The 13,479-nt window shown below is 41.3% G+C and overlaps 1 protein-coding gene across 1 annotated transcript in view; it reads left to right on the forward strand.

Moving 5' to 3' along the window:
* LOC123981330 (polycystic kidney disease 1 like 1) overlaps window positions 1-13,479 on the forward strand; it is a 32,915-nt gene that overhangs the window by 16,832 nt on the left and 2,604 nt on the right. Inside the window, exons 29-54 of the mRNA XM_046066079.1 lie at window positions 199-576; window positions 671-928; window positions 1,011-1,124; window positions 1,303-1,457; window positions 1,609-1,709; window positions 2,446-2,644; window positions 2,731-2,814; window positions 3,103-3,310; window positions 7,680-7,786; window positions 7,969-8,068; window positions 8,164-8,292; window positions 8,408-8,581; window positions 8,678-8,864; window positions 9,106-9,200; window positions 9,286-9,767; window positions 9,924-10,008; window positions 10,107-10,292; window positions 10,366-10,484; window positions 10,566-10,676; window positions 10,769-10,877; window positions 11,009-11,074; window positions 11,458-11,564; window positions 11,694-11,928; window positions 12,104-12,208; window positions 12,552-12,692; window positions 12,930-13,064. Of these exons, the coding sequence (XP_045922035.1) occupies window positions 199-576; window positions 671-928; window positions 1,011-1,124; window positions 1,303-1,457; window positions 1,609-1,709; window positions 2,446-2,644; window positions 2,731-2,814; window positions 3,103-3,310; window positions 7,680-7,786; window positions 7,969-8,068; window positions 8,164-8,292; window positions 8,408-8,581; window positions 8,678-8,864; window positions 9,106-9,200; window positions 9,286-9,767; window positions 9,924-10,008; window positions 10,107-10,292; window positions 10,366-10,484; window positions 10,566-10,676; window positions 10,769-10,877; window positions 11,009-11,074; window positions 11,458-11,564; window positions 11,694-11,928; window positions 12,104-12,208; window positions 12,552-12,692; window positions 12,930-13,064 (4,170 nt within the window). The remainder of the gene's footprint in view (window positions 1-198; window positions 577-670; window positions 929-1,010; window positions 1,125-1,302; window positions 1,458-1,608; window positions 1,710-2,445; window positions 2,645-2,730; window positions 2,815-3,102; window positions 3,311-7,679; window positions 7,787-7,968; window positions 8,069-8,163; window positions 8,293-8,407; window positions 8,582-8,677; window positions 8,865-9,105; window positions 9,201-9,285; window positions 9,768-9,923; window positions 10,009-10,106; window positions 10,293-10,365; window positions 10,485-10,565; window positions 10,677-10,768; window positions 10,878-11,008; window positions 11,075-11,457; window positions 11,565-11,693; window positions 11,929-12,103; window positions 12,209-12,551; window positions 12,693-12,929; window positions 13,065-13,479) is intronic.

Genomic DNA, 13,479 nt, shown 5'->3' on the forward strand with positions numbered 1-13,479 from the left:
TTTTATAGCATTTTAATTGCATGTCATTGAATCATAGGCGTCAATGTTGGACAACATCTTCATCCTCAGAAACCTTTTACAAGTTACAAGTCAGGTAGGTGGATAGTTGTCTCCTTTCATGCACTTCCACTGAAAAAGAGACACTGATAGATGCTGATAGATGAAAAACGTTTCTCATTCTTGCTATATCGTGTTTAGGTGACATTAGCGAGTGCAAGACGAGTGACAGTTCACGTTCAGGTCATCTCAGAGCAGCTTTCCAAGCCCAGCAGTGCAGTCTGGAACGATCAGGACCAGGAGACGCTCACCACTCTGGTCACCCTGCTCTCTCACAGCCTGCAAGCTGCTGTCACTAATAATGGCTTCACACCAGAAATGTCCAACAGTGCTGACATTACACAGGCATTAGGATCAGACTCGCATGATGGAAACTTCAGAAATGCCATAGCACCTTCTAGTGGCTGCATACCAGACTCATCCAGTGGTGTTTACATACAAAGAGGCCGATCGATTTCAACAAAGCAGACGGTGCAGCTTGTAGCTGATATTCTGCAGACTGCTTCAGACCTGATGCTGGTGAGAGAGAACCAGGAGAAACACTTCCTTGTGAAAATCTGCTCATCAACTTACCTCTACATATGTCTCTACTGGCAATTCTCTTCTTTTTCAGAAATACCTCTTGTTCCACAGGACCCATGAGCACAGAGTCAGCACCGATCTTATCTCCTTATATGCCACATACCAAAACCAAACCTCCGGGGTCGTCAGCAGTGGCTTGACCGCCTTCTACATGCCAGCCTCCCTGATCCAGCTTCTGTTTGGCCGTCGCAGTAGAGAGACTGGGCGTAGACGTCATCAACCATGTGTGCTCTGCATGCTAACTGAGCTTACCCACAGCCCTTACACCTGGGCCCACTATCCTGGAAGGGTGAGACTGGCATGATGCGATGACACTTGGTGATTAAACAGCAAAAGGCATTGCTCTCATTTTCCCCATTGCTGATTTCCAGCTGAGTGGACCAGTGGTTCACCTGAGTCTGTACAAGTGCAGCACGAGGAGAAAGATCCCTGTTCCTTCCCTCGTTCATCCAATAAACATTGAGCTGCAACAACCACCAAGAAACGTATGTCGCTATTTCTTCTTTTCTGTTGTTTTGCAACAAGTTGACTTCATTTGCACTATACCACTACAGTAGAGCACATTGTTCAATGAAAGTAGGCGCCCTGTAACATCAGAAAATGCTAGTTGTGTGTATTTAATGTGCTAATTGAGCTTGAGCAACTAACTCCAACAACATTCAGCAGAAGAGCTCTGTGCATGAGTACGTCCTCCTGCGCAGCCAGGTCAACTACCACAGCTTCAACATTACCCAGGAGCACTTGCAGCAGGCCATCCAGCTGAGTATATCATTCACACCACCGCTCAACAAGGCGTTTCCCATCATGCTGCTCTTCAGGTAGATTGCAGGAACTTGGTTTGTTGTTTCTTGGCAATTATCATCTGATAGTTAGAGCAGCATAACAACACAATGTAGTCATTTAATGGGGTTTTTCAGTAGATGGCATGAATGTGACACAAAACCAAACCAAGAGTTTCTGTTGCGGCAGGATGTTTGTGAGGCCGACTCCCAGCATGCACCATCTGCGCAGGATTCATCGCTGGGAGAGCAATACCACTCGCTTCACTCTGCCCCCACCCTACCTCAGTGGTAAGACATGCCTTGGTTCAGCTCTGTGCCTCTCTCCTGGTCTTTCCATCTGTTACTTTAACTGCTCATTCTGTAAAACATCGATCAAACTAATCATCCTTCGAATTGTGTCCTCGCCTTTTCTGAACACAGTAATTAGACAGAATGTGTAACAGAAGCAATTAAACAATGCATGTCAAGAGTTTTACTCAGCACGGTGTTTTGTTGTTCTGATCATATTTGTGTGTAGTCAGTAAAAAATAAGTGATGCAGATTACAGATGTAATATTCTTTTGGTTACTTTTCCCTTCCCTCCTGCTCTTTCCATCTGTTAGAATAACAACTGTTTGAGAGTCTATGAAATTCATCATCCACAAACATGCTTTTTGTTTTTTAATAAAAACTCCAAAATCATCAAATACTTGAACTTTAAGAATGTTTGTTTATTTTTATAGTGACAAATATACAGCGTGTAGCATTAAAGCAACAATACAGCTCTTCTCAGTTAATAACTCACCAATATTACTAATCAGTGATATTCCAAAATTTTAAAGCCTATTTGCTTTTTTTTAGTGAAATGACAAGGGTGAGATAGAAAACCAGTTGTGATAATATCACAGATAAGAGTGTTATTTTCCATATGAGAACGTTCTACGTCAAGTAAAGTGTCTCAGAATATTTATTTGTTTTGAAATGTCTCATGTACTTTCTGTAGTTGTTATAAAAACTGTATTAACAAAACAATAAAACTTTCTAGCTGCAGGGGTTGGTCATCTTGCCCTGCTGAATGCTGATTTTGGGAAAGCAACTAGACACAAGCACCTGAGTGAGCAGGTCAGTTACAGTCTCTCAGTGGACAGCAGCCTGTGTTTGTCCTGGGACGACCACCCAGGGGCCTGGACTGACCATGGCTGCAGGACACGGCAAGCAGACTCGACTACTACAGTCAATTGCAGGTAAGGAATGGACTACAGGAAAAACCCGAACATTGTGACGATTCACATAAATTAATCTCTTCTTGCTCGTTGGTGTTTTGTCTCAGTTGTCACCAGTTGAGGCCGCTGACTGTAGTGCAGCAGCAGATCCAGAGCAGCCATGACACAACCAACCTGGACCCGTTCCTAAGGTGACCTCATCCTCCTTAGGCCTGGATGATGTTTTTAACCAAAGAAAATCTCTCTGTTACTTAAATCGTAGAAGTGATTTGGACCTTTTCTTCACAAGTACAACATGAAGAGCATAGTAAAAAGTAAAAAGCATTTGGTGATCAAAAAGTAAACAATAGGGAAAAGTGCCTCACTGAATGCCCTGCCATTCTGGTCAGTGTTGTCTGTACTTTTGAGACATTTATGTCAATGAATGAAAAGTATAACATCCTACAGTGCCTCTCCTCTCTCCCCCTCTGTCTCCTCAGTGTGTCCAGTGATCTGACAGTGTTGGCTGTGCTGGTGCTGTGTGTGTGCCTGTACTTCGTTGGGTTGGCGGTGTGTAAGAGAGCTGACGTTGTCTACAAGGCGAATCGGAGAGTACACTACCTTTCTGACAACTCCCCATGTGACCCATATCTTTATGCAGTCACAATCCACACTGGTCTCTGCTCTGCAGCCTGCATGAGTGCAAAGGTACAGTTTATATTTGTTCAAACCAGTCACATTTTGATGAATGATACTGAAACTGACATGTGGTCCTTAAATAACTGATTAGGATCAATCATGACCATAAGGCTTGTCATTTGGATATTGTTACCTTTCACAGTACTTTGATGGCAGGATATCCATGCAGTGACCACTGAGTTAAGTGTTTGAGTCCCATCATGAATGTTGTAATGTCTGATGGGGTTTGGTGCATAGATGGATTCATAGAATATCGTTGTGGTACTATACGAGTAAATATGTCATCCTCTTCATATTTATTAACACTAGAATGTAATTTCAAACTGTGTGGAGTTTGTTTGATATTGTCGCTAAAGGACTTTCTTATTCTAATTCCTTTGTCTCGTTCATGTAGGCCGAACCCCCAAAAAAACACACATACAGAGATATTTGGATTTAATTCTCCCTCATATTCAAAAGAGTGATGTTGAAACTTAATGCAGCTGACTGTGGGTGTTAAACAGCTGACTTCACAGAGTAAAAAGTAGAAATCAACAAAGTGGTACGATTATTGGAATCATCCCAAATACCAAAGAGGGATCTGAGAACCATGGAGACCACATCGCTTTTTTCCAGTTGAAGAACAAATGCATTACACACGACATAACCAATGTCACAGCAAGATGCAGTCTGACAGGTCTCGATCAGTTCCTGTCTTTATATACACATAAAACAGGCCAACTGCTGTGTGAGAATTAAACAGATGTCATGATAACAACTTTAAAAATAATTGTAATATAACACTAAGCTGATTTTTAAGCAAGTGAAAAAAATGCTTCGAATTGTGGTTCTTTTTAATTAATATATAATGAATAATTTCAAAAGAACAACATTAATGTCAAACAATCATAACGACTAAATTGTTGATAAATGGAATTTAATTTTAAGTGTGCATGGTTTTGACTCCCAGACTTAGGTTATAAATGGCTAAATTGGGACAGGGTTCTCCTGATGTGGATTTAGATATCCTCAAATTAAAGCTGAGAGTTCGCACTTGAACCAAATTCTCATTATTATATTTCACATCTAATGTGTTGCAGAACAGAGCCAGCACAAAATGTTCACTGTCCAAATACATAGAGACAGTTCTACAGTATAATTTTGTGTTTAGTAGATTGACCCTGGCCATTTTGTTTTTAACAGTAAAAATGAACGTGTTTATAAAATGTACAGATGTTCTTTTGATATTTTATGTGTTCATCTAACCAGACAATAAAATACACACAGACACACAAATTTGAAATTTATTTTATATGTGCTTATATTTTAAAATGAACTGCGGGTACTTCACGGCTGCACTCATAGCGGAAAAAGTAGAAAACCATCAAAGGTGGTACGATTATTGTTTTCATCCGAAACACCGTAGGATGAGTTGAGAACCATGTAGATCACATCCCCCTTTTCCAGTTGAAGAACTAATGCATTAGACACAGCGACATAGCCGATGCTATCACTGTAATCTGAGCTCCACATCATTCTCTTGTCATTGTGATAGAGATTAGCACCCATCCAAGATGACTTGCGGTTGTCCCACATGGTGAATCTGAAGTAGTAGGCTCCTCTGACTGGGGCTGTGAAGATACCTGCAACATAGGAGAAAATCAGTGAGGGGTCAAAATTGTATTTTTCTCACTGTTCAGTGGCTTCTTCCCTCTGTTTAATGGGCGGTTGTTTCTTGATGCTTTAGCAAGCCTTAGGGGTGGGTTTATATAAGTAATCTGCAGGAGCTCTTGGTTTGGTATTATTTCCTTCCCAGATTAATACTGTAAACTGCTGTTATTGTAGCAAAACAAAGGTGAGTACCTGTAGTTGGGCTGTAGGCCTGGCCGATATTGGTAAAGACTTTACTGAACTTAAGTGTGATGTCAGTGTTGAAGGGTCCGACTTGTCCTGCGTCAGTAAGACCAACCGAGAACGCCACCTTTGGACGGTCTGTGTGAATGTGGAAGATGCGCATAGACAAAACTTGTCATATGTACAGTCTACGAAAAAAATTTATGAGTGCTGTATATCATGTCTTTAAAAAATATTTTCCTCATTGACATAATGATAGGCAGCCCCACAGCGTAGTGACACTGCAGAAATGTGGATGCTGATTGTCAGCAGGCTTTTAACTCCAATAGAATAACATACTTTCTGACTAATTTAAAAGCAGAATTCATAAATAATTACAGTCTGCATCCTGCTGCACTGAATATGCTCCTTAATTTACCAGTTTCATTCTCACTGCTGACACATTATGACATTTTGACTTTATAGTTATGGTTTATGTAGATTACCTGCATTCTCTCTCTTGAGCTCATCCACCTCGTTTTCACTGGAGCTCATTCTGGCCTCTAAAGCTGCAATCACATTTAACATTTATCTTATAATAGCATTATCCTCAGTTTTCACATTTTCCATTGATTATTTTGTAATCTTTGTAATCCTACCCGTGTTCTTAGTTTCACTTGCTGTTGCTCTAGCCAAAAGATCTGCGAAAAGGGGAAAATAAGTAATTTAATAATTCATCAATTTGTTAAACATGTTGAGAGTTTGAAACAAAAACAAGTTTTCTAAAATAATATACAATATTTACTTTGTAATGATGTTTATGTAGATTATCTGCATTCTCTCTCTTGAGCTCATTCACCTACTTTTCACTGGAGCTCATTCTGGACTCTAAAACTGTGAACCCATTAAAATTTTTTATCATAAAATAGAATTATGATCATCGGTTTTCACGGTTTTCTCTGATTACTTTGTAATCTTATTAATCCTACCCCTGTTCTTATTTTCGCTTGCTGTCACTCAGGCCAGAAGATCTATAATAAAGGGGGAAAGGATAGGTAGGTTAATTCATCATCACATGTAAATCCTCATTCAAATGTAAATGTTTCTGCTAAATTTTTTGACTCCTCACCCGTCACTTTTACACATCCCATCTGAAAGGATCTTACACAATGTGTTTGCTACCACACTACTTTACTTTGTAATTATGTTTTTGTAGCTTACCAATGTTATCTCTTTTGAGGTCCACGACTGCATTTTCATTGGTGTTTATTCTGGCCTCTAAAACTGCAAACCAAAAGGAGAACTTCACTTTGATGATTGCCTCACTAAAATGTTTTTTTTTTATAATTGACATATTAAGCCATTTTTAGATATAGCTGACCTGCGTAGTCTCTCTTGAGTTCCTTCACCTTGTTCTCGCTGTCGCTCATTCTGACCCCCAGTACTGCACAAACAAGTTTTCCACCAAAACGTCAACTCCAAACTCACCCTTTTAATTTAGTCTTGCAAAGTATATTCTCATTGCTAACATACAGTATTATGCCCAATTTGACATTCAGATTTTTTTGCTCACCTATGTTCTTTCTCTGGAGCTCCTTGACCACATTTTCATTGGAGCTCATTCTCGCCTCTAAAACTGTGAACACATTTAAAAAATGTTTTATTATAAAGTAGGTTTCTGATCAAAAGGTTTGTTATGAATCTAAGATCTTAATCTTGGTAGATATACACAGTACACCTTAAATATGTAGTTACATTTTACTCTGGATATTTACAAAATAACAAAACACAAATCATAAATGAAAGTGAATTAATTTCACATTTATATATAAAAGTAATCAGATTATATATATATATATAATATTTACCTGCATTCTTGCTTTCACTGGCTGTCAGTCTGGCCTGTGTGGCTGGGTTTAAAGCAAAGCAAGTAATTAGTGCTATTAATGAACCTTGCATGAATCTGTGCAACACTACAGTATGTGACTGATTATCACTATGTTTTATAAAGTGTGTCACCTGTATCCTTTTGCTCCAGCTTCTCTATCTTGCTCCTGTGTTCGATGGCCATGTCTCTCAGCTCCCTCAGCTCGGCCAAGATATCAGGGGTGATGTTGGTCTGGCTCCTGCTCGGATCATTAGTTGCTTTGATGCCGTGAAGCTCAAACTGAGCCTCTTTCTTACTGATTTCCCCCTCTGTCTGACTGATACCGATCCCTGTCACCCCTCCACTCTCACCCAGCAGACAGAGCAGCGACGCCAGAAAAACCGCAGCACTTCTCATTCTGAAATATCACCTGTTCAGACAGCAAGATGCAGTCTGACAGGTCTCAATCAGTTCCTGTCTTTATATACACATAAAACAGGCCAACTGCTGTGTGAGAATTAAACAGATGTCATGATAACAACTTTAAAAATAACTCAAATATTCTTGAACACATTAAAGTGAACAACAACTTTCAGTTTCAATTATGTTCTTTAAAAACAGGACTTGGATTTAACTAAACTATCTTCAGGGTTTTCTAGTTCCAGAGTTTCTGAGAAACTGTCTCTATATGTTGACAAGGTTTATGTTGTGCTGAATGGTGAAGATGGGGTTTCGCAGACAAGAGAACTTAAAGTCCCAAGATGCACCCTGTTCAGGAGAAACTCTCAAGACACCTTTATATTCAGGTAAAATCCAAATATCTCCACATACAGCTATCAATAGATTAATTTTTTTCCCCATGTAAAATTAATACACAGTATGCTGTGCATCTTACTACAGCGCAAAATAATACTTGCAGTTTAACAAATTAGCAAGTTTGGTTTGCTCATTGATAAACTCTTATTTCAATGTGTGTCTGATGCTACAGTGCAGCAGACAGCCTGGGTCCAGTATGGGGGGTTCACATCTGGCATGACAACTCTGGACCCTCCCCGAACTTGTACCTCAAACAGGTGGAGGTATCTGAGGTGAGGTCCATCTGCTTAGTCTTTGTGAAAGCGTTGTTACGTCTGTGCTTTCAATTTGACCGTGAAGATGGTTTGTTTGTCTGCTGTTCGTACAGGTGAACAGAGGGCATGTGAAGGGACGCGCTTGGCTCTTTGTCGCTCAGTGCTGGTTGGCCATGAACAAAGGCGATGGCCGGGTGGAGAGAATGCTGCGAGTTTGCACTCAGGGAATGGGCTTTGCTAAGGTATAGTGCTCACACACACACACACACACACACACACACACACACACACACACACACACACACACACACACACACACACACACTCTCTCCTCCATGTGACCCTTGTTGTTGGCAGATGTTACGTCTCAAGCTATCTGACTACTTGGCCGACCACCACATCTGGATATCTGTGCACAGCTGCCCCTGCCCTAACTCGTTCACACGCACTCAAAGGCTTAGCATGAGTCTGCTGCTGCTGTTGGGGTACGCATGTGTCAACACAGTAATCATATCACAAATGGACGATCAGGTATGTTAAGAAAACCTTCAGAGTTTGAGAATTAGTGCATGAGTGTACCAAAACATGTTATCCATAACGCTGTTGTTCCCGATCTCTTGTTCACAGTTGCCTTTCGAGTTGGGCTTTATTGATGTGTCACCTGTTTCTGTGACGACCGGAGTATTAAGTGTGGTGGCAGTGTTGCCTGCAGCGGCAATAATATCCTTCCTGTTCCGACTGCGTAAGGTCAAGCGGACAGGGTCAGGAGTCCAACACGCAAAGGGCAGAAAGACTGAAAAATACTTTGTTGAAGGTGCCGTTTGTATTTAAATAGAGTGAGATTAGGTTCAACACCGAAGTTCTCAATCTGTCTTGAAAATGAGTTTTTCTTACAGTATGACATAAATGACCAGCTGGCCATTTGATTCTGTTTTATATATAATGAATCTGCTTGGTCCATCATTCTGATTTTTATTCTTTTTGCTTAGCTTTTCTTGTCTGCTCACCTCCCTTTATATTTCCCCTCGTTAAAGATCTGTTTTGTCTCCTCACAGATGCCCTTTCAGTATCTGACGGTATATTTGAGCCCCATCTCTCTTGGAGCGGTCTTCAGCATTGGGTGCAGGAAGCCTGGAGGAAGAAATACCAGGTTACACCTCCGGCATCAACGTTTTTCATATCTTTGTTCTCACAATATCTTTCATCCCTGTCTGACCCGTCTTCTTGTGTCGTAGGGTACAGATCTGCCGCCAGCGTCCGCTGCGAATCTGGCAAATAAAAACACAGATAAAGAACCTGGAATCCAAACAGATGTGGTCATAAGAAAGGAGGACGCTCTGGTGCTTGAGAACAATACGGGACCAGCGCGTCAAAATTTGTTGCCGATTACTGAGGGGAACAATGTTGAATCAGCGCCTCAGGGAAAAGAGTGTTATCTTTTAAGTGAAAGCAGCGGCTTTCATGGAACCCAGAGCGCTCTTTTGTCCGGTGCGAGGGATGGAGGTCATGCTATTCAGAAGGAGAATCATCCTCGAAGGAAAAGGAAGGAAGGCAGCCATCACCAGGCAGCGTGGTCTGGTCACAGCAGTTGTTACCACATCGTCAGTGGGCTGAAAGGGAGAGGACCAGTATCTCAGTGGTGTCACTGTTTGGCCTGGACGCTCTGTCTGCTGTCATCCCTCTCTTGCCTGGTGCTCTCTGCAGTGCTGGGAATGAGGTAGTAAATGTGTTATGGCGCTAAATCAATGATAAGTGTGAAGCCAGTGTTGTGGATTATGCCAAATTGATTTATTATTAATACTGACTTTCTGTGTTACATAAATGTATGTCTCAGAGCCCAAACTGTTTGCATGTGTGTGTTTTTATGTGTCAGGTTCAGCAGCAGCAAGGTTCTGCTATGGATACACTCGCTTTTCTTCTCCCTGATGTCTTGCATCTTCTTCATCCAACCAGCTGTGGTAAACAAATTTTTGTAAACTATATTTCAAATAAGTAAACATTTAAATGGATTTGAAGTTTCCACTGTATATATTGTAACATGCACCCCCTTTTCCAGATCTTTACAGTGGCAGTGGCTGTGTCCTTCTGGTACAGGAAAAGAGCAGACTTTCATAGTTTCTCCAGTATAAGAGAGTTTGAAATAGAGACTTCACATCTGCTGAGCCACAATTGTGATAAACAACAAGAAGAGAAGTCTGGGACATCTGCCTTTCCTCAGGAGAGATGCTCATACATTGAAAAGGTGACAGGCTTATTCCTAATTTATTCTGTTCTCATCAATTCACATCTATTAAAACGGTATCTCTGATTGAAAGCTGCTTGGTGCTCGTCAGCGAGCCCGGTACCTCCGTCTTGTGCGCCCACCGGCTCCATCAGAGCTGAGGAAAACTCGTGGGAAGGAAAGGAGACAGGCGCTTCTCCGCCACACGCTCAGGTATGTCTTTGTGTGTGTGTACACCAGTTTGTATGTGATTTAAAGCTGTATAAGGTGTTGTCTCTTTCTCTTGTCACTCAGGGATTTGTCTGTCTGTGGCTCCATGCTTTTCCTGATGCTGTGTATAAATTATGGCAGCTCATTCACTGACCATTACCGCCTCAATAAAGCTGTCAGGAAACAGTTTATATGGTAACGTTTGCACACACATGCTGTCTTTCTCTGTGTACCTTTTTGTTCTCTGATAAACACACACTCCAAACTCATATTTTATGTTTCAACAGGGGCCACGATAATGCATTTATGTCCATACAAAAGCAGGAGGACTGGTGGAAGTGGGCACAGACCATTCTCCCTAATTTACTGTACAAGAATGTATCAGCCACGACTGAGGTAGGCTCCAAAAGCTCTGTGGTGATTCACCAAAAGAATTCATCCATCCAATGTCAAAGAAAATATAATTACAGTTTACCTTGAAATGTCCCTATGAAAGAAAAACTCAATAGTTTGATGTTGTCCAACAGTCACGCATTTTAATTGGAAAGCCAATACTGTGGCAGACGGAGGTGTCGAGCTCATTACAAGGCCAGGTAAGTAAAAAAAGAGACATGCCTTTAGAAACATGAGCCATCATAATACATACAATTACTGAAAATATAATTATGTGAAAAGTTGGATTGTCAATACATTGCACTTGAAGAGAAAACAAAAAAGTAATATTTTATGTATGTTGTGCTTTATAACAAGACTTCAAGTGACTCCTGTGTATTATACTAACTTCCCCTGTAGAGAGTGCTGTTTCACAAAGATGGGCCCAGGCCACAAGCATGTAATATACAGTATACTGTGTTAGACCAGTGATACATATCAGTATCTGACCCTTCGTGTCACAGTTACCACAAGTGTTACCTTTGATGATTTTGTCCTGACTGTGTGTATTCTGTCTTTCTGTGTACTGTGTTTGCCTGCTCAGCTCTCTAGTGTGACTCTCGTACCAGAATGTCTACGCTTATTCTTGTCTGGGAGCCAAACATCCACTTATCCACAATCCAGTGCAACCATTGGCTTAGGCCACACGAAGTGAGAAACAAATACACAGTGGAAATTGTTAGAGTTTTTTCAAAAGCTAAAATGATTTCCTGCGGTAGTAACTCTTATGTCTGTAGCATCTTCACCACCATCTTTCAGTTGTCGTCTCCTCACGTTCAGGTCTGACGCAGCGTCCAAACTGAAGCTCCTGCATTCAGGTGGCTGGCTGGGCAGACAGACGTTGGCTGTGAAGGTCCACTTCACCTTGTTCAGCCCTGCACCCAACTTGTTCACCAGTGTGACTTTGCTCGCTGAGCAGAGCCCCACCGGTGTCCTGCTGCCCTCTGCCAAAGTCCAGTCAGTAAGGGTGTACCACACTCCTGCTGTGTGGGACTATGTTGTTATGGTGTGCCAGGTATAATGCTACTGTAAAAACAACTAATCTTTAACGCCATTGTAAAGCCACAAACTACTGATGATTCATTTGACCTTATAAACTAACACAACATTGGACTGAATGACACTCTAACTCTGCACTTTCATCACAACATGCCTTAACGCTGCTCATGTTTTTTCTTCCTCCCCACCAGCTCCTTTTTCTTCTGCTGTCTCTGCTGCAACTCTGTGATCAGCTGTACACTGTAGGGCAGCAAGGGCTGATGGGATACTGGAGGAAACCTGGCAACTGGCTGGAAGTGAGTTTACCACGTATGCGCAAACACACACTGGCAGAAATGTGAATTCCAGCATTTTAATTTAAAAACAGATAAAAAAACTGACATGCCCACAACTTAAACACACAGTGGACACATAAAGACATGCACAGGCACGCACACACACTCTGCGACTTACCAGTGCAAATAAGATCACAATGACCTAGCTGAAAGGGTAACCTGTAGCGCTTAAACTAACATAAAGTAGCTGTGAAGAAAATGGATTTAAAGGTCAAAGCACACAGCATGGTTTTAACTGCAGAGAATGAAATGTATCTGATTATGCTTTACTGACACTTTCTCTCTCTCCCTCTCTCTTTTGCAGGTCAGTTTGCTGACAGTAACCCTAGTGTACTATGTTTATTACATCTATCACTCCGGTATGATCTTGGAGGTTGTGGAGCTGCTGCAGAGACCCAACTACAAAGGACATGTCGACGTCAGCCTCCTGGCTACCTGGGAACAAGTGAGAGAATGAAAGAGACGAGTGAAGGCAGGGAACGGATGGTTAGAGAGACAGGAACGTAAATACTTAATGTTAAGAAAACATGTCACTTCCTGTTCCTTTTTAAGAAGACTGTGTACAAGGTTTTTGTAAAACACACCCTTAATAAATACATAATGGAAGTCCTTCAGAGATCACGGTGTGGGTTTTAAAGGCAACAATGATTCACAGGGATTAAGACGTCTTTTGTGCCTGCAGGATATTCGTACTCTGCGCAGCGTCACGCTCTTCCTCCTCACCATGAAGTGTGTGACTGCGCTGAAGGTGAACAGGACCATGGCCACCTCTGCTACACTGCTCGCTCGCTCACTCTCCAGCCTTTTCTGGCCAACGGTAAACACATTGTGCGGCAGCAACATCATCATCCCAAGCACTACTAATACTCCTTTTAGAAAAAGCAAGTCATATTTTTCAAAATATACATGATTACAACATCAGAAGTAGTGCTGTTATGTGTCATGTGTGCTACAGTGTGACGTTGTTCCTTTGGCTCTGAAAACTTAATGGTACATGTTGTCATAGCTTGGCTGTCATTAGCTTTTTGATATACTGCACTCCTGGAGATAGTGTCCCGCCCACACATGTAATACTGATATTAGTTTTGCATTTTTTGTCTTAAAAGCAACTTTGTAAGACGTGTGTGTGTGTGTGTGTGTGTATATAGGTATTTTTCACTGAAATGTCAGTAAAGAAGTTATTGTTCTAAAATATTTAATAAGAAACAAAGAGGAAGCTCACCAAACAGACA

This window comes from Micropterus dolomieu, linkage group LG01, assembly GCF_021292245.1.
Source record: "Micropterus dolomieu isolate WLL.071019.BEF.003 ecotype Adirondacks linkage group LG01, ASM2129224v1, whole genome shotgun sequence".
NCBI lineage: Eukaryota > Metazoa > Chordata > Actinopteri > Centrarchiformes > Centrarchidae > Micropterus > Micropterus dolomieu.